General features: G+C 49.1%; 1 protein-coding gene across 7 annotated transcripts in view; it reads left to right on the forward strand.

Moving 5' to 3' along the window:
- The window catches only part of plxnb1b (plexin b1b), a 323,503-nt gene that overhangs the window by 191,333 nt on the left and 114,658 nt on the right, over nucleotides 1–17,512 (forward strand). For all 7 annotated transcript variants that reach the window (XM_072472813.1, XM_072472817.1, XM_072472818.1 and 4 more), the window contains one exon: nucleotides 11,108–11,290. In XM_072472813.1, the coding sequence (XP_072328914.1) occupies nucleotides 11,108–11,290 (183 nt within the window). The remainder of the gene's footprint in view (nucleotides 1–11,107; nucleotides 11,291–17,512) is intronic.

Below are 17,512 nucleotides of genomic sequence, written 5' to 3' on the forward strand. Positions count from 1 at the left end.
TGCCGCTCTCCTCGTGCTCTTTATCCTGTGTCTCTGCCGCTCTCCTCGTGCTCTTTATCCTGTGTCTCTACCGCTCTCCTCGTGCTCTTTTATCCTGTGTCTCTGCCGCTCCTCATGCTCTTTTACCCTGTGTCTCTGCGCCCTCTCCTCGTGCGCTTTATCCTGTGTCTCTGCCGCTCTCCTCATGCTCTTTTATCCTGTGTCTCTGCCGCTCCTCGTGCTCTTTTTCCTGTGTCTCTGCCGCTCTCCTCATGCTCTTTTATCCTGTGTCTCTGCCGCTCCTCGTGCTCTTTATCCTGTGTGTCTGCCGCTCTCCTCGTGCTCTTTTATCCTGTGTCTGCGCCGCTCTCCTCGTGCTCTTTTATCCTGTGTCTCTGCCGCGCTCCTCATGCTCTTTTTTCCTGTGTCTCTGTGCTGCTCTCCTCGTGCTCTTTATCCTGTGTCTCTGCCACTCTCCTCATGCTCTTTTATCCTGTGTCTCTGCCGCACCTCGTGCTCTTTTATCCTGTGTCTCTGCCGCTCTCCTCGTGCTCTTTTATCCTGTGTCTCTGCCGCTCTTCTCGTGCTCTTTTATCCTGTGTCTCTGCCGCTCCTCGTGCTCTTTTATCCTGTGTCTGCGCCGCTCTCCTCGTGCTCTTTTATCCTGTGTCTCTGCCACTCTCCTCATGCTCTTTTATCCTGAGTCTCTGCCGCACCTCGTGCTCTTTTATCCTGTGTCTCTGCCGGTCTCCTCGTGCTCTTTTATCCTGAGTCTCTGCCGCTCCTCGTGCTCTTTATCCTGTGTCTCTGCCACTCTCCTCATGCTCTTTTATCCGGTGTCTCTGTCACACCTCGTGCTCTTTTATCCTGTGTATCTGCCGCTCTCCTCGTGCTCTTTTATCCTGAGTCTCTGCCGATCCTCGTGCTCTTTTATCCTGAGTCTCTGCACCACTCTCCTCGTGCTCTTTTATCCTGTGTCTCTGCGCCGCTCTCCTCGTGCTCTTTTATCCTGTGTCTCTGCTGCTCCCTGTGCTCTTTATCCTGTGTCTCTGCCGCTCCTCGTGCTCTTTTATCCTGTGTCTCTGACGCTTCTCGTGCTCTTTTATCCTGTGTCTATGCGCCGCTCGCCTCGTGCTCTTTATCCTGTGTCTCTGCGCCACTCACCTCGTGCTCTTTTATCCTGTGTCTCTGCCGCTCTCCTCCTGCTCTTTATCCTGTGTCTCTGCCGCTCTCCTCCTGCTCTTTATCCTGTGTCTCTGCCGCTCTCCTCCTGCTCTTTATCCTGTGTCTCTGCCTCTCTCATCGTGCTCCTTTATTCGGTGTCTCTGCCTCTCTCATCTTGCTCCTTTATTCTGTGTCTCTGCCGCTCTCCTCGTGCTCTTTATCCTGTGTCACTGCCGCTCTCCTCGTGCTCTTCTATCCTGTGTCTCTGCCGCTCTCCTTGTGCTCTTTATTCTGTGTCTCTGCCGGTCTCCTCGTGCTCTTTTGTCCTGTGTCTCTGCCGCTCTCCTCGTGCTCTTTTATCCTGTGTCTCTGCCGCTCTCCTCGTGCTCTTTATTCTGTGTCTCTGCCGCTCTCCTCGTGCTCTTTCATCCTGTGTCTCTGCTGCTCTCCTCGTGCTCTTTTATCCTGTGTCTCTGCCGCTCCTTGTGCTCTTTATCCTGTGTCTCTGCCGGTCTCCTCGTGCTCTTTTATTCTGTGTGTCTGCCGCTCTCCTCGTGCTCTTTCATCCTGTGTCTCTGCCGCTCCCTGTGCTCTTTTATCCTGTGTCTCTGCCGCTCTCCTCCTGCTCTTTTATCCTGTGTCTCTGCAGCTATCATCGTGCTCTATTATTCAGTGTCTGTGCCGCTCTCCTCGTGCTCTTTATCCTGTGTCTCTGCGGCTCTCCTCGTGCACTTTTCTCCTGCGTCTTCGCCGCTCTCGTGCTCTTTTATCCTGTGTCCCTGCCGCCCTTCTCACACTTTTATCCTTTGTCTCCCCTGCATCCTTGCGCTCTTTTGTCCTGTGTCTCCGCTGCTCTCCTCATGCTCTTTATCCAGTGTCTCTGCCGCTCTCCTCGTGCTGTTTTATCCTGTGTCTCTGCGCTGCTCTCCTCGTGCTCTTTATCCTGTGTCTCTGCCACACCTCGTGCTCTTTTATCCTGTGTATCTGCCGCTCTCCTCGTGCTCTTTTATCCTGAGTCTCTGCCGATCCTCGTGCTCTTTATCCTGTGTCTCTGTGCTGCTCTCCTCGTGCTCTTTATCCTGTGTCTCTGCCACTCTCCTCATGCTCTTTTATCCTGTGTCTCTGCCGCTCTCCTCCTGCTCTTTATCCTGTGTCTCTGCCGCTCTCCTCCTGCTCTTTATCCTGTGTCTCTGCCTCTCTCATCGTGCTCCTTTATTCGGTGTCTCTGCCTCTCTCATCTTGCTCCTTTATTCTGTGTCTCTGCCGCTCTCCTCGTGCTCTTTATCCTGTGTCACTGCCGCTCTCCTCGTGCTCTTTTATCCTGTGTCTCTGCCGCTCTCCTCGTGCTCTTTATTCTGTGTCTCTGCCGGTCTCCTCGTGCTCTTTTGTCCTGTGTCTCTGCCGCTCTCCTCGTGCTCTTTTATCCTGTGTCTCTGCCGCTCTCCTCGTGCTCTTTATTCTGTGTCTCTGCCGCTCTCCTCGTGCTCTTTCATCCTGTGTCTCTGCTGCTCTCCTCGTGCTCTTTTATCCTGTGTCTCTGCCGCTCCTTGTGCTCTTTATCCTGTGTCTCTGCCGGTCTCCTCGTGCTCTTTTATTCTGTGTGTCTGCCGCTCTCCTCGTGCTCTTTCATCCTGTGTCTCTGCCGCTCCCTGTGCTCTTTTATCCTGTGTCTCTGCCGCTCTCCTCCTGCTCTTTTATCCTGTGTCTCTGCAGCTATCATCGTGCTCTATTATTCTGTGTCTCTGCCGCTCTCCTCGTGCTCTTTATCCTGTGTCTCTGCGGCTCTCCTCGTGCTCTTTTCTCCTGCGTCTTCGCCGCTCTCGTGCTCTTTTATCCTGTGTCCCTGCCGCCCTTCTCACACTTTTATCCTTTGTCTCCCCTGCATCCTTGCGCTCTTTTGTCCTGTGTCTCCGCTGCTCTCCTCATGCTCTTTATCCAGTGTCTCTGCCGCTCTCCTCGTGCTCTTTTATCCTGTGTCTCTGCGCTGCTCTCCTCGTGCTCTTTATCCTGTGTCTCTGCCACACCTCGTGCTCTTTATCCTGTGTCTCTGTGCTGCTCTCATCGTGCTCTTTATCCTGTGTCTCTGCCACTCTCCTCATGCTCTTTTATCCTGTGTCTCTGCCGCACCTCATGCTCTTTTATCCTGTGTCTCTGCCGCTCTCCTCGTGCTCTTTTATCCTGTGTCTCTGCTGCTCTCCTCGTGCTCTTTATCCTGTGTCTCTGCCACTCTCCTCATGCTCTTTTATCCTGTGTCTCTGCCGCACCTCGTGCTCTTTTATTCTGTGTCTCTGCCGGTCTCCTCGTGCTCTTTTATCCTGTGTCTCTGCCGCACCTCGTGCTCTTTTATCCTGTGTCTCTGCTGCTCTCCTCGTGCTCTTTATCCTGTGTCTCTGCCACTCTCCTCATGCTCTTTTATCCTGTGTCTCTGCCGCACCTCGTGCTCTTTTATCCTGTGTCTCTGCCGATCTCCTCGTGCTCTTTTATCCTGTGTCTCTGCCGCACCTCGTGCTCTTTTATCCTGTGTCTCTGCTGCTCTCCTCGTGCTCTTTATCCTGTGTCTCTGCCACTCTCCTCATGCTCTTTTATCCTGTGTCTCTGCCGCACCTCGTGCTCTTTTATCCTGTGTCTCTGCCGGTCTCCTCGTGCTCTTTTATCCTGTGTCTCTGCCGCACCTCGTGCTCTTTTATCCTGTGTCTCTGACGCTCCTCGTGCTCTTTTATCCTGTGTCTCTGCTGCTCTCCTCGTGCTCTTTTATCCTGTGTCTTTGCTGCTCTCCTCGTGCTCTTTTATCCTGTGTCTCTGCACCACTCTCCTCGTGCTCTTTTATCCTGTGTCTCTGCGCCGCTCTCCTCGTGCTCTTTTATCCTGTGTCTCTGCCGCTCCCTGTGCTCTTTTATCCTGTGTCTCTGCCGCTCCTCGTGCTCTTTTATCCTGTGTCTCTGACGCTTCTCGTGCTCTTTTATCCTGTGTCTATGCGCCGCTCGCCTCGTGCTCTTTATCCTGTGTCTCTGCGCCACTCTCCTCGTGCTCTTTTATCCTGTGACTCTGCCGCTCTCCTCCTGCTCTTTATCCTGTGTCTCTGCCGCTCTCCTCCTGCTCTTTATCCTGTGTCTCTGCCGCTCTCCTCCTGCTCTTTATCCTGTGTCTCTGCCTCTCTCATCGTGCTCCTTTATTCTGTGTCTCTGCCGCTCTCCTCGTGCTCTTTATTCTGTGTCTCTGCCGGTCTCCTCGTGCTCTTTTGTCCTGTGTCTCTGCCGCTCTCCTCGTGCTCTTTTATCCTGTGTCTCTGCCGCTCTCCTCGTGCTCTTCATTCTGTGTCTCTGCAGCTCTCCTCGTGCTCTTTCATCCTGTGTCTCTGCTGCTCTCCTCGTGCTCTTTTATCCTGTGTCTCTGCCGCTCCTTGTGCTCTTTATCCTGTGTCTCTGCCGCTCTCCTCGTGCTCTTTTATCCTGTGTCTCTGCCGCTCCTTGTGCTCTTTATCCTGTGTCTCTGCCGGTCTCCTCGTGCTCTTTTATTCTGTGTGTCTGCCGATCTCCTCGTGCTCTTTATCCTGTGTCTCTGCCGCTCTCCTCCTGCTCTTTATCCTGTGTCTCTGCCTCTGTCATCGTGCTCTATTATTCTGTGTCTCTGCCGCTCTCCTCGTGCTCTTTTATCCTGTGTCTCTGCCGCTCTCCTCGTGTTCTTTTATCCTGTGTCTCTGCCGCTCCTCGTGCTCTTTATCTTGTGTCTCTGCCGCTCTCCTCGTGCTCTTTTATCCTGTGTCTCTGCCGATCTCCTCGTGCTCTTTATCCTGTGTCTCTGCCGCTCTCCTCCTGCTCTTTATCCTGTGTCTCTGCCGCTCTCCTCATGCACTTTATTCTGTGTCTCTGCCGGTCTCCTCGTGCTCTTTCATCCTTTGTCTCTGCTGCTCTCCTCGTGCTCTTTTATCCTGTGTCTCTGCCGCTCCTTGTGCTCTTTATCCTGTGTCTCTGCTGGTCTCCTCGTGCTCTTTTCTCCTGTGTCTCTGCCGCTCTCCTCGTGCTCTTTATCCTGTGTCTCTGCAGCTCTCCTCATGCTCTTTTATCCTGTGCCTCTGTCGTTCTCCTCGTGCACTTTATTCTGTGTCTCTGCCGCTCTCCTCGTGCTCTTTATCCTGTGTCTCTGCAGCTCTCCTCATGCTGTTTTATCCTGTGCCTCTGCCGTTCTCCTCGTGCTCTTTATTCTGTGTCTCTGCCGCTCTCCTCGTGCTCTTTATCCTGTGTCTCTGCCGCTCTCCTCGTGTTCTTTTATCCTGTGTCTCTGCCGCTCTCATCGGGCTCTTTTATCCTGTGTCTCTGCCGCTCTCCTCGTGCTCTTTACCCTGTGCCTCTGCCGCTCTCCTCCTGCTCTTTATCCTGTGCCTCTGCCTCTCTCCTCGTGCTCTTTCATCCTGTGTCTCTGCTGCTCTCCTCGTGCTCTTTTATCCTGTGTCTCTGCCGCTCTCCTCGTGCTCTTTATCCTGTGTCTCTGCCACTCTCCTCATGCTCTTTTATCCTGTGTCTCTGCCGCACCTCGTGCTCTTTTATCCTGTGTCTCTGCCACACCTCGTGCTCTTTTATCCTGTGTCTATGCGCCGCTCTCTTCGTGCTCTTTATCCGGTGTCTCCGCGCCGCTCTGCTCGTGATCTTTTACCCTGTGTCTCTGCCACTCTCCTCGTGCTCTTTTATATTGTGTCTCTGCCGCTCTCCTCGTGCTCTTTATCCTGTGTCTCCGCGCCGCACCTCGTGCTCTTTTATCCTGTGTCTCTACGCCGCTCTCCTCGTGCTCTTTATCCTGTGTCTCTACGCCACTCTCCTCGTGCTCTTTTTTCCTGTGTCTCCACTGCACTTCGTGCTCTTTTATCCTGTGTCTCTGCGGCTCTCATAAGGACTAGGAGCAGGAGTAGGCCATCTGCCCTTTGAGCCTGCTCCGCCATTTAATGATATCCTGGCTGAACGTTTGTGGACTCAGCTCCACTTTCCTGCCTGAACACCATAACCCTTTATTCTTGAAAAACTATGGGCGGAATTCTCTCCCCACCCCCCACGCCGGGTGGGAGAATCTCCCGTGGCAAGTCCCGCCACGCTGTCCCGATGCCCGCACGTGATTCTGCCACCCCCCCCCCCCCCAAAACCGGTGCGGCGCGCATCACGGCTGGCCACTGGGAGAATCGCCGCTTGCCGTTGGTAATGGGCGAGCGGTGATTCTCCGGCCCGGATGGGCTGAGCGGCCTGCCCAACACGACAGGTTCCCGCCGGCGCCATCCACACCTGGTCGCTGCCGGCGGGAACAGCGCGGGAACGCTGGGGGGTGGCCTGTGGGGGGGCGAGGGGGGTTCCAGCACCGCGGGGGGGGGGGGGCTCAAAAGGGGTCTGGCCCGCGATCGATCCCCACTGATCGGCGGGCCGGCCTCTCTGAAGGAGGACCTCCTTTCCTCCGCTGCCTCGCAAGATATATCCGCCATCTTCTTGCGGGGGCGGCTGCGGGGAGGACGGCAACCGTGCATGCGCAGGTTGGCCACGCCAACGTGGGTGATGTCATTTCTGCGGCGCCGCTTTTATGCGGCGCCAAGGCCCGCGCGCGTAAATGACTCGGCGCCGCTCCTAGCCCCCCCGGGGGCGGTAGAATAGGGGGCTGGGAATGGCCTCCGTCGCTGGAGTGAAACACTCCGGTTTTCACTCCGGCGTCGGGACCTAGTCTCCCGATGGGAGAATTGCGCCCTATCTATTTATCTTGAAATCATTTAATGAAAGAGCCTCATCTGCTTCACTGGGCAAGGAATTCCATAGATTCACAACCCTTTGGGTGAAGACGTTCCTCCTAAGCTCAGTCCTGAATCTACTTCCACTTATTTTGAGGCTATGCCCCCTAGTCCTGCTTTCACCCGCCAGTGGAAACAACCTGCCCGCATCTATCCTATCTATTCTCTTCATAATTTTATACGTTTCTATACGATCCCCCCCTACATCCTTCTAAATTCCAAAGTATACAGTCCCAGTCTACTCAACGTCTCCTCGTAATCCAACCCCCTCAACTCTGGGATTCACCTAGTGAATCTCCTCTGCACAACCTCCAGTGCCAGTACGTTCTTCCCGAGGTAAGGATACCAAAACTGAACACAATACTCCAGGTGTGGCCTCACTAACACCTTATACAATTGCAGCATAATCTCCCTAGTCTTAAACTCCATCCCTCTAGCAATGAAGGACAAAACTCCATTTGCCTTCTTAATCACCTGTTGCACCTGTAAACCAACTTTTTGCAACTCATGCACTAGGACACCCAGGTCCCTCTGCACAGCAGCATGTTTTAATATTTTATCATTTAAATAATCCTTTTTGCTGTTTTTCCTACCAAAATGGATAACCTCACATTTGTCAACATTGTATTCCATCTGCCAAACCCTAGCCCATTCACTGAACCTATCCAAATCCCTCTGCAGACTTCCGGTATCCTCTGCACTTTTTGCTTTACTACTCACCTTAGTGTCGTCTGCAAACTTGGACACATTACACTTGGTCCCCAACTCCAAATCATCTATTTAAATTGTGAACAATTGTGGGCCCAACACTGATCCCTGAGGGACACCACGAGCTACTGATTGCCAACCAGAGAAACACCCATTAATCCCCACTCTTTGCTTTCTATTAATTAACCAATCCTCTATCCATGCTACTACTTTCCGCTTCATGCCATGCATCTTTATCTTATGCAGCAACCTTTTGTGTGGCACCTTGTCAAAAGCTTTCTCGAAATCCAGATATACCACATCCATTGGCTCCCCATTGTCTACCGCACTGGTAATGTCCTCACAAAATTCCACTAAATTAGTTAGGCACGACCTGCCCTTTATGAACCCATGCTGCATCGTCCAATGGGACAATTTCCATCCAGATGCCTCGCTATTTCTTCCTTGATGATAGATTCCAGCATCTTCCCTACTACCGAAGTTAAGCTCACTGGCCTATAATTACCCGCTTTCGGCCTACCTCCTTTTTCAAACAGTAGTGTCACGTTGGCTAATTTCCAATCCGCCGGGACCGCCCCAGAGTCTAGTGAATTTTGGTAAATTATCACGAGTGCATTTGCAATTTCCCTAGCCATCTCTTTTAGCACTCTGGGACGCATTCCATCAGGGCCAGGAGACTTGTCTACCTTTAGCCCCATTAGCTTGCCCATCACTACCTCCTTAGTGATAACAATCCTCTCAAGGTCCTCACCTGTTATAGCCTCATTTCCATCAGTCACTGGCATGTTATTTATGTCTTCCACTGTGAAGACCGACCCAAAAAACTTGTTCAGTTCCTCAGCCGTTTCCTCATCTCCCATTATTAAATCTTCCTTCTCATCCTCTAAAGGACCAATATTTACCTTACCACTCTTTTTTGTTTTATATATTTGTAGAAACCTTTACTATCTGTTTTTATATTCTGAGTAAGTTTACTCTCATAATCTATCTTGCTCTTCTTTATACCTTTTTTTAGTAGCTTTCTGCTGCCCCCTAAAGATTTCCCAATCTTTTCCTCGCGCTCTTTTATCCTGTCAACTTGTGTCTGAATTTATTTTTGGTATAACAGCCAAGGTTTAAAAAAAAAAAATCATCTCCTCTTTCCAAGAGTATTAGGCCCAGAGGGTCAGCATGATGGTTATTATTTGGGTGTACTAACCTGCAGCCCCCCCCCCCCCCCCCCACCTCATTCCCACAGCAGCTTAACTCTGTGTTGTGTTTTTAGGAGGTTCTGTTCTTCTTTACAATAAGACAAAGGACGAAAAGGTTGCCACACCGGAGGTTACTTAACCAGTGAGTCACACTGAGGTTTTGCCTGCTCATTGTCAATGGTGAAAGAGAAGGGGAAATCTCCCAAGTGCCTCTGACGATGTCCCCATGCAATCATGTGACACACTGCACAGAGATGCATTGGTCCCAATTCATAACACCCTGCCACTGGGGATGGATATGCTACTTAAATTCTCTACATGCTCCCTCTTCCAGGAAATCCCTCCATCCATGAGTGCTCAGTCTTCTTCAGTGTAATAAAGCCATTCATGTAATGTTGTTGCTATCACAGTCAATAAGGCAGTGAGTCACCCAGTGTGTACACCCAGAGCTTCCAGTCACATTTACCATGGTATTGAGAGGGATTTACTTTCCAATCCAGCATCTGGTCTCTGTTGGCCCTGAGAATGTTATTGTTCAGTTTTGTGGTGAGCTGGCAGATAGCAGAAGCTTTTATGGAATAGAACCTCTTACGATCATTGCCCATCATTATGATAACCACTACCGGGCGGGGGGGGGGCAAAAAAGAGGTACAAATAGAATAGTTATTTTTGTGCATGGTCACATTGAGAACACACATTGCTGGATTGGCACCCATTCAGTTTAAAAGAGTACCAGAGACTTGCAAAGTATAACTTAACTGTAAACAGTTTGCTAGTCCAGGTTAAGAACGAATGAGAAGTTAAATGAGGCCTGTAGAGATGGTTTTATCAGTGATGTTCACCTAATTAAGGATAGTAAATTGGACCTAACAAGATGGGTGGGATTATGAACCAGATATTTGAATTTGTTGCAGTGAGTTTGGTCCAGCAGCAACAATGGCTGCTGTGGTGGCTATTTCAGACAGCTAGAGGGATAGAGAGCTGGCTGGGGCTTGAGTGGGGGATCACCTCTGCCTGGGCTGGTGCAGGTTCAGCCTTTGGCAGGGTGCGAATGTGAATAGAGGCGATTGATTTGGATATAGACTGGCACTAGCCCAGCTTGACCGAGGCAGTAAAGTGAGCTTTCGACATGTACATCCCCACAAAGTGAGCTTGTTCTCTTTTGAAATTCTATACCGTTGCGCAGGTTCACTTTCCCTTTTATCTAATCCAGATTTCTTGGCATGTTTTCTCCTTGACTGCTCTTTGCCAGAATTGCCTACCAGTTTCTCCAATAAATTGGTTAATGGAGGGCCTTTTTTGTTTTGTCTTGTCATACATGACCGGGCGGGACGGGGGAGAGAAAGTGTCTCGTTACCTGTTAAATAAGCAGGGGAGTTGGTGGCTTGAATACCTTTCCTGACCTGTCTCTCACCTGGGGTTGTTTTCTTGGCAGACTGGTCAGCAATGAGGGAGGAAAGCTTCTGAGCAGCATTCAGCAGTCCATTAGAGGCCGAGCAAATATTTTTTTTAAAAAAAGAAGTATAAAGAGAAAAGGAATGGGCCAAAAGACTTGGAATTAGATCAAATGAGCAGATGGCAAAAGGACTGGAGAGGTTTATTTTTGGGAGAAAAGGAGAAATGCAACAAAATGAGGCTTTATGTTAGGCGTTTTAAAAATAGTGATGACTGGAAGTTTGATGAAACTGGTGCTGATTAATCTCTATATAAAACACAGTCCATATAGTGGCCATGTTTGTGCCCCTGCAATTTGGCTACTGTACAACGGTGGATGGCAAACCACAATTAAAGCAGCCTAAAGGTTTCAACTTCCCGACAGTGCCTCCCATAATTGTTAACAGGGCAAAGAGCTGAATATAGCTCCTTGAAGGTCTGACTTGGCCTGAAATCAGCAGATCGTTTAAACTGGCGAGCACGGAAATGCACAAAGGAGCTGGCACGCTTAACACCTTTTAAGTGGAGCCGCTGTAATTTCTGCCTGTGGTGATGAGAAATGGTTTGCTGGGTAGAGGTTGCTGGCTATGAAAAGCACGGACAATGTAGGCAGAGGAGACTGTATTGATTTTTTTTTTTTAAAGTTGAACCCAGGTGCTGTTGAAATTCTGCAATAAAACTGCAGCCTCGGTAATGTGTGGCAGGAGGTGAATGGGAATGGATATAGCGTTCAGTTTTTTTTTTACAATCTACGCCACTGGACAAGGGGATTACATTTAACTTTTAAACCTGCTCATCTTAATTATTGATTCAATGTTCATGCTTTGCACACTCTGATTTGTGTTACTTTCCTCTCCCCTCTCTCCTGCTATAGGATACTCTCAATGCTTACCCATGTGGGTATGACCACACTCCCAGCCCAATGGCCAGTCGTATACCCATTGAGGCGTCTCTGGTACTCCAGGTTGTTCAGGGGCATCTGGTTGCTGTGGTCGTGACCGTGGAAATGGAGCACACCATTGTCTTCATGGGAGATGCCAAGGGGCACCTGCACAAGGTAAGAGTAGACACCGAGAACAAAACCTGAAGAATAGGGGGGCAATGTCTCCGACACCAGCGAAATCCATCTCCAGGAAGGACAGAATGACTTAAATACATATTCTGAAATATCGTGAAACAGGCCAGTGTTTTGGGAGTCAGATTTTAGCTGAAAGTGGTATTTTCTAGCCCTCCTTGAGTAAAAGAGAGTGTTTGTTTTTTCACATTTATCACATTTGCAGGACACCCGCAAAACAGCTCATACCAGAACCTGCTGACTGGGGGCAGTGAGGGTGTTAAATCAAGTGTCCGCGGACTGTTTAACTATGGAAGGCATTACAGTCACATTCAGTCCTGTCCTGCCTCACCTTTTTACAGCGGTCACTGAACCCTAACTGACTTTTATTGCTCCTTTAGACCAATTGCATTAAAAGCTGCCTCTCTGCTCGCAGCTCTGAAGGCGAGTCATGTCGGACTCGACATTAACTTGCTGTTTCGCTCTCCACAGATGCTGCACAGTTTTTCCAGCATTTTCTCTTTTGATTTCAGACTTTCAGCATTTGCAGTCATTTGCTTTTATCTGAGAGCAGCTCCTTTCTCGTGGCCGTATTACTCAATTCAACATTAAATAAGTAAGGCACTTACTACTTCGATTCAGAGGGTATTTTATTCATTCATGAGGGCGTCACCGGCAGGACCAACATTTATTGCCCGTCCCTAAGTGCCCTTTACTCTTGATCCACAGCAATGTGGTTGTCTCTTGAATGTCAATCACATTGCTGTGGTTCAAGAATCACATGTAGGCCAGACCAGGTAAGAGCAGCAGAGGACACGAGTAAACCAGATGAGTTTTTACAACAATCAACAATGGTTTCATGGTTATCATTAAACTTTAACTAAATTCAAATTTTGCTATCCTCCCCAGTGGGATTCGAACCCAGGTCCACAGAGCACTATTCTGTGGCTCTGGATTGCTAGTCCACTATGCCACGACCTCCCTTGCTTGATGCTGGAGAATTGCAAATGTTCCATTCTTCGTCAATGCAAGGATAGTGTAACTCGGCAGTGCAAAAAGTTTTGAGAAGTGACTATCTGGAACATTTAACAGTCACTTGGACCAGCGTGGATTAATTATCGAAAACCAGCTTGGATTTGTCGAGAATAAATCGTGTTTAATTAGTTTGTTTGAGATTTTCAATGAGGTAACAGAGAGGGGTGATGAGGGTGATGCAACTGATGTGGTGTACTTAGGATTAAAAAGGCATTTGGTGAAATAACAGGCTTGTGAATAAAGTTGAAGGAATAAAAGGGACAGTAGCAGCTTAGATTGGCTGAGTGACAGGAAGCAGCAGTTGTGAACAGTTGTCAGACCGGAGCAATGTATATAGTGGGATTCCCACGGGTCATTATTGGGTCTGCTGCTCTTCTTGATATGTATTAATGACCCAGACTTGGATGTGCGAAGAGCCATTTCAAAACTTGCTGATGAAACTAAACTTGGAATTATCAGGAACTGCAAGTGTCATAAAGTCTTAACGCCACAGTAAGAGGCCATTCAGCCCATCGAGCCCATGCCAGCTCTCTGTGGAGTAACCATTCAAGTGTCATTCCCTGCTCTATCCCTTCAGCCTTGCAAGTATGTTTACTTCAAGCGCCCATTCAGTTTCTGTTTGAAGTACACCTCAAAAAGGACATAGCAGGCGGGTGCTATGAGCCGGCACGTGGAGGATTAAATTTAATGCAGAGAAGTGTGATGAAAACCTTCTCCTCCTCTTCCCTTTTGGGCAGTCCCAGTTTTAATCGCTCCACCATTGGTAGCTGTGCTTCAGCTCCACCATTTCCTGCCTAAATCTCTCTTTCCTCTTCTATGACGCTGCTGAAAACCTACCTCTTTGACCAAATTTTTAAAATCTGCCCTAATATCGCCGTTTGTTTAGTAACGCTCACTTGAAGCACATTGGTATATAAATGCAAGGTGACGTTTCTGCTTCTTGGTGTTCACTGGTTGGATGGGTAGATGTTAAAACAGCAGACTGAGAGTTTCTCAATTCTCAAAGGAATATAGAGATTTCAAAATGGCCACTGAAGTCATGTGACTTTCTTTCTCCACAATGAAGTCAAAAGGGATGTGTATCTATGTCTGGGACTGGCTTTGGTTTCAGGACTAATAATGTCCCAGCCATTAGCTTTTGAAAGAGTTACCATCCATATTGAGGCTCGTGTGTCAGGAAATCATTGTCATAGAATCCTTACGTACAGAAGCACCAATTAAGCCCATTGTGTCAGGACGCACCCTTTGAAGAAGCACCCGACCTAGGCCCACACCCCACTCTATCTCCATAACCCCATAGCACCACCTAACCTTTGGAAACTAGTGGGCAATTTAACATGGCCAATCCACCTAACCTGCGCAACGTTGGAAACTAAGGGGCAATTTCGCATGACCAATCCACCCAACCTACACATCTTTGGACTGTAGGAGGAAACCCACGCAGACCTGGGGAGAATGTGCAAACTCCACTTAGACATTCACCCGAGGTCAGAATCAAACCTGGGACCCTGGCGCTAAAGCTGCAGTTCTAACCACTGTGCCACCATGCCGCCTGATTGTCTAGGTTGACCTTCTAACTCTGCTAGAAGGGTAAGCTTATTAGTAATGTCCATTGCCTCCTCAGTGGTTCCCTTTTAAAGTGACTTGGACAATCCCAGGCATGAGATGTACAAGTCCCCTGAATTCATGATCATATCTAGTCTGCACATCCTCCCTGTGTATGCGTGGGTTTCCTCCGGGTGCTCCAGTTTCCTCCCACAGTCCAAAGATGTGCAGGTTAGGTGGATTGGCCATGCTAAATTGCCCTTGGTGTCCAAAATTGCCCTTAGTGTTGGGTGGAGGTGTTGATCTTGGGTAGGGTGTTCTTTCCAAGAGCCGGTGCAGACTCGATGGGCCGAATGGCTTCCTTCTGCACTGTAAATTCTATGATAATCTATGATAATTGGGTATGAGATTCCAGGATGATGTGAGGAGGATTCTTTTGTTCTGGTAACTCAAAAAAGAACAAAGAACAATACAGCACAGGAACAGGCCCTTCGGCCCTCCAAGCCTGTACCGGTCATGATGCCGCCCTTGGCCAAAACCCTCAGCACTTCCTAGTGCTGTATCCCTCTATAACCATCCTATCCGTATATTTGCCGAGATGCCTTTTGAATGCCGTTAATGTATCTGCTTCCACCAACCTCCCCTGGCAGCGCGTTCCAGGCACTCACCACCCTCTGCGTAAAAAAAACTTGTCTCGCTCATCTCCTCTAAACCTTAAACCTATACCCCCAGGTGACTGACCCCTCCACCCTGGGAAAGAGAGCCTGCTCATCCACTCTATCCGTGCCCCTCATAATCTTGTAGACCTCTATCCGGACACCCCTCAACCTCTGTCATTCTAATGAAAACAGTCTGAGTCTATTCAGCCTCTCAACAGAGCTAACACCCTCCAGACGAGACAACATCCTGGTAAATCTCTTCTGCTCCCTCTCCAAAGCCTCCACATCCTTCTGGTAGAGTGGCGGCCAGAAATGTGCGCAATATTCCAAGTGTGGCCGTACCAAGGTTCTATACAACTGTAGCAAGACTTGCTCGTTTTTATATTCGATGCCCTGTCCAATGAAGGCAAGCATTCCATCTGCTTTCTTGACAACCTTGTCACTTGTGTTGCCACTTTCAAAGACCTGTGGACGTGCTTTGCCATTTCCGGTATATTTCCCCTCTTATGTTCGACCTACCAAAATGCATTACCTCCCATTTGTCTGGGTTAAACTCAATTTGCCATTTCTCTGCCCAAGTCTCCAACCTATCTATGTCCTGCTGTATCTTCTGACAATCCTCAACACCTATCTGCCACTCCACCAACCTTGGGGCAGCACTGTAGCATTGTGGATAGCACAATTGCTTCACAGCTCCAGGGTCCCAGGTTCGATTCTGGCTTGGGTCACTGTCTGTGCGGAGTCTGCACATCCTCCCCGTGTGTGCGTGGGTTTCCTCCGGGTGCTCCGGTTTCCTCCCACAGTCCAAAGATGTGCAGGTTAGGTGGATTGGCCATGATAAATTGCCCTTCGTGTCCAAAATTGCCCTTAGTGTTGGGCGGGGTTACTGGGTTATGGGGATAGGGTGGTGGTGTTGACTTTGGGAAGGGTGCTCTTTCCAAGAGCCGGTGCAGACTCGATGGGCCGAATGGCCTCCTTCTGCACTGTAAATTCTATGATAATCTATGTCATCCGCAAACTTTCTAATTAGACCAGCTACAATTTCCCCCAAATCGTTTATGTATACTACAAACAACAGAGGCCCCAGCACTGATCCCTGTGGAACACCACTAGTCACAACCTTCCATTCAGAAAAACACCCATCTGCTGCTACCCTCTGCCTTCTGTGACCAAGCCAGTTCTGTATCCATCTTACCCCCTCACCTCTGATCCTGTGTGACTTCACCTTTTGTACCAGCCTGCCATGAGGCACCTTGTTAAAGGCTTTACTGAAGTCCATCTAAACAACATCCACCGCTCTCCCCTCATCAATCATCTTTGTCACCTCCTCAAAAAACTCGATCAAGTTAGTGAGGCAAGACTTCCCCTTCACAAAACCATGCTGTCTATCGCTAATGAGTCCATTTGTTTCCAAATGGGTATAAATCATGACCCTGAGAATTCGCTCCAATAATTTACCTACTACCGACTTGAGGTTCACCGGCCTATAGTTTCCTGGATTACCCCTGCTACCTTTCTTTGTTTTAAACGTACACAATTCTTTTTTTTTCCAATTAAGGAGCAATTTAGCGTGACCAATCCACCTACCCTGCACATAGAACATAGAACATAGAACATAGAAAATACAGCACAGAACAGGCCCTTCGGCCCACGATGTTGTGCCGAACCTTTGTCCTAGATTAATCATAGATTATCATTGAATTTACAGTGCAGAAGGAGGCCATTCGGCCCTTTGAGTCTGCACCGGCTCTTGGAAAGAGCACCCTACCCAAACTCAACACCTTCACCCAACACCAAGGTCAATTTGGACATTAAGGGCAATTTATCATTGGCCAATTCACCTAACCTGCACATCTTTGGATTGTGGGAGGAAACCGGAGCACCCGGAGGAAACCCACGCAGACACGGGGAGGACGTGCAGACTCCGCACAGTCAGTGACCCAAGCCGGAATCGAACCTGGGACCCTGGAGCTGTGAAGCAATTGTGCTATCCACAATGCTACCGTGCTGCCCTTGAGAACAAATAAATCTACACTATATCATTTAACCGTAATCCATGTACCTATCCAATAGCTGCTTGAAGGTCCCTAATGTTTCCGACTCAACTACTTCCACAGGCAGTGCATTCCATGCCCCCACTACTCTCTGGGTAAAGAACCTACCTCTGATATCCCTCCTATATCTTCCACCTTTCACCTTAAATTTATGTCCCCTTGTAATGGTTTGTTCCACCCGGGGAAAAAGTCTCTGACTGTCTACTCTATCTCACAAACATGAGGAGAATGTGCAAACTCCACACGGACAGTAACCCAGAGCCGGGATCAAACCTGGGACCTCGGCGCCGTGAGGCAGCAGGGCTAACCCACTGTGCCATCGTGCTGCCCTCAACCTTTCTTAAACAGCAGTATCACTTTAGCTATTCTCCAGTCTTCTGGGATCTCACCTATAACTAATAAGAATACAACGATGTCAATCAAGGCCCCAGCAATTACCTCCCTTCCTTCCCTCCGTATTCTGGGGTAAATTCCATCCAGCCCAGGGGACTTATCTACCTTAATGGCTTTTAAAACAACCAATACCTCCTCCTTTTTGATGCCAGCATGACGCAGACTGCCCACACACCTTACCCAAGAATCAACTTCCACAAAGTCCTTTTCTTTGGTGAACGCTGATGCAAAATACTCATTTAGTACCTCGCCCATCTCCTCTGGCTCAACACATAGATGAAATGAAATGAAAATCGCTTATTGTCACAAGTAGGCTTCAAATGAAGTTACTGTGAAAAGCCCCTAGTCGCCACATTCCGGTGCCTGTTCGGGGAGGCTGTTACGGGAATTGAACCGTGCTGCTGGCCTGCCTTGGTCTGTTTTCAAAGCCAGCGATTAAGCCCTGTGCTAAACAGCCCCAGACTCCCCCCACTGTCTTTAAGTGGTCCAATTCTTTCCCTGGCCACCCTCTTGCATTTTACATATGAATAAAAAGCTTT

This window comes from Scyliorhinus torazame, chromosome 13 (assembly GCF_047496885.1).
Source record: "Scyliorhinus torazame isolate Kashiwa2021f chromosome 13, sScyTor2.1, whole genome shotgun sequence".
Lineage (NCBI taxonomy): Eukaryota > Metazoa > Chordata > Chondrichthyes > Carcharhiniformes > Scyliorhinidae > Scyliorhinus > Scyliorhinus torazame.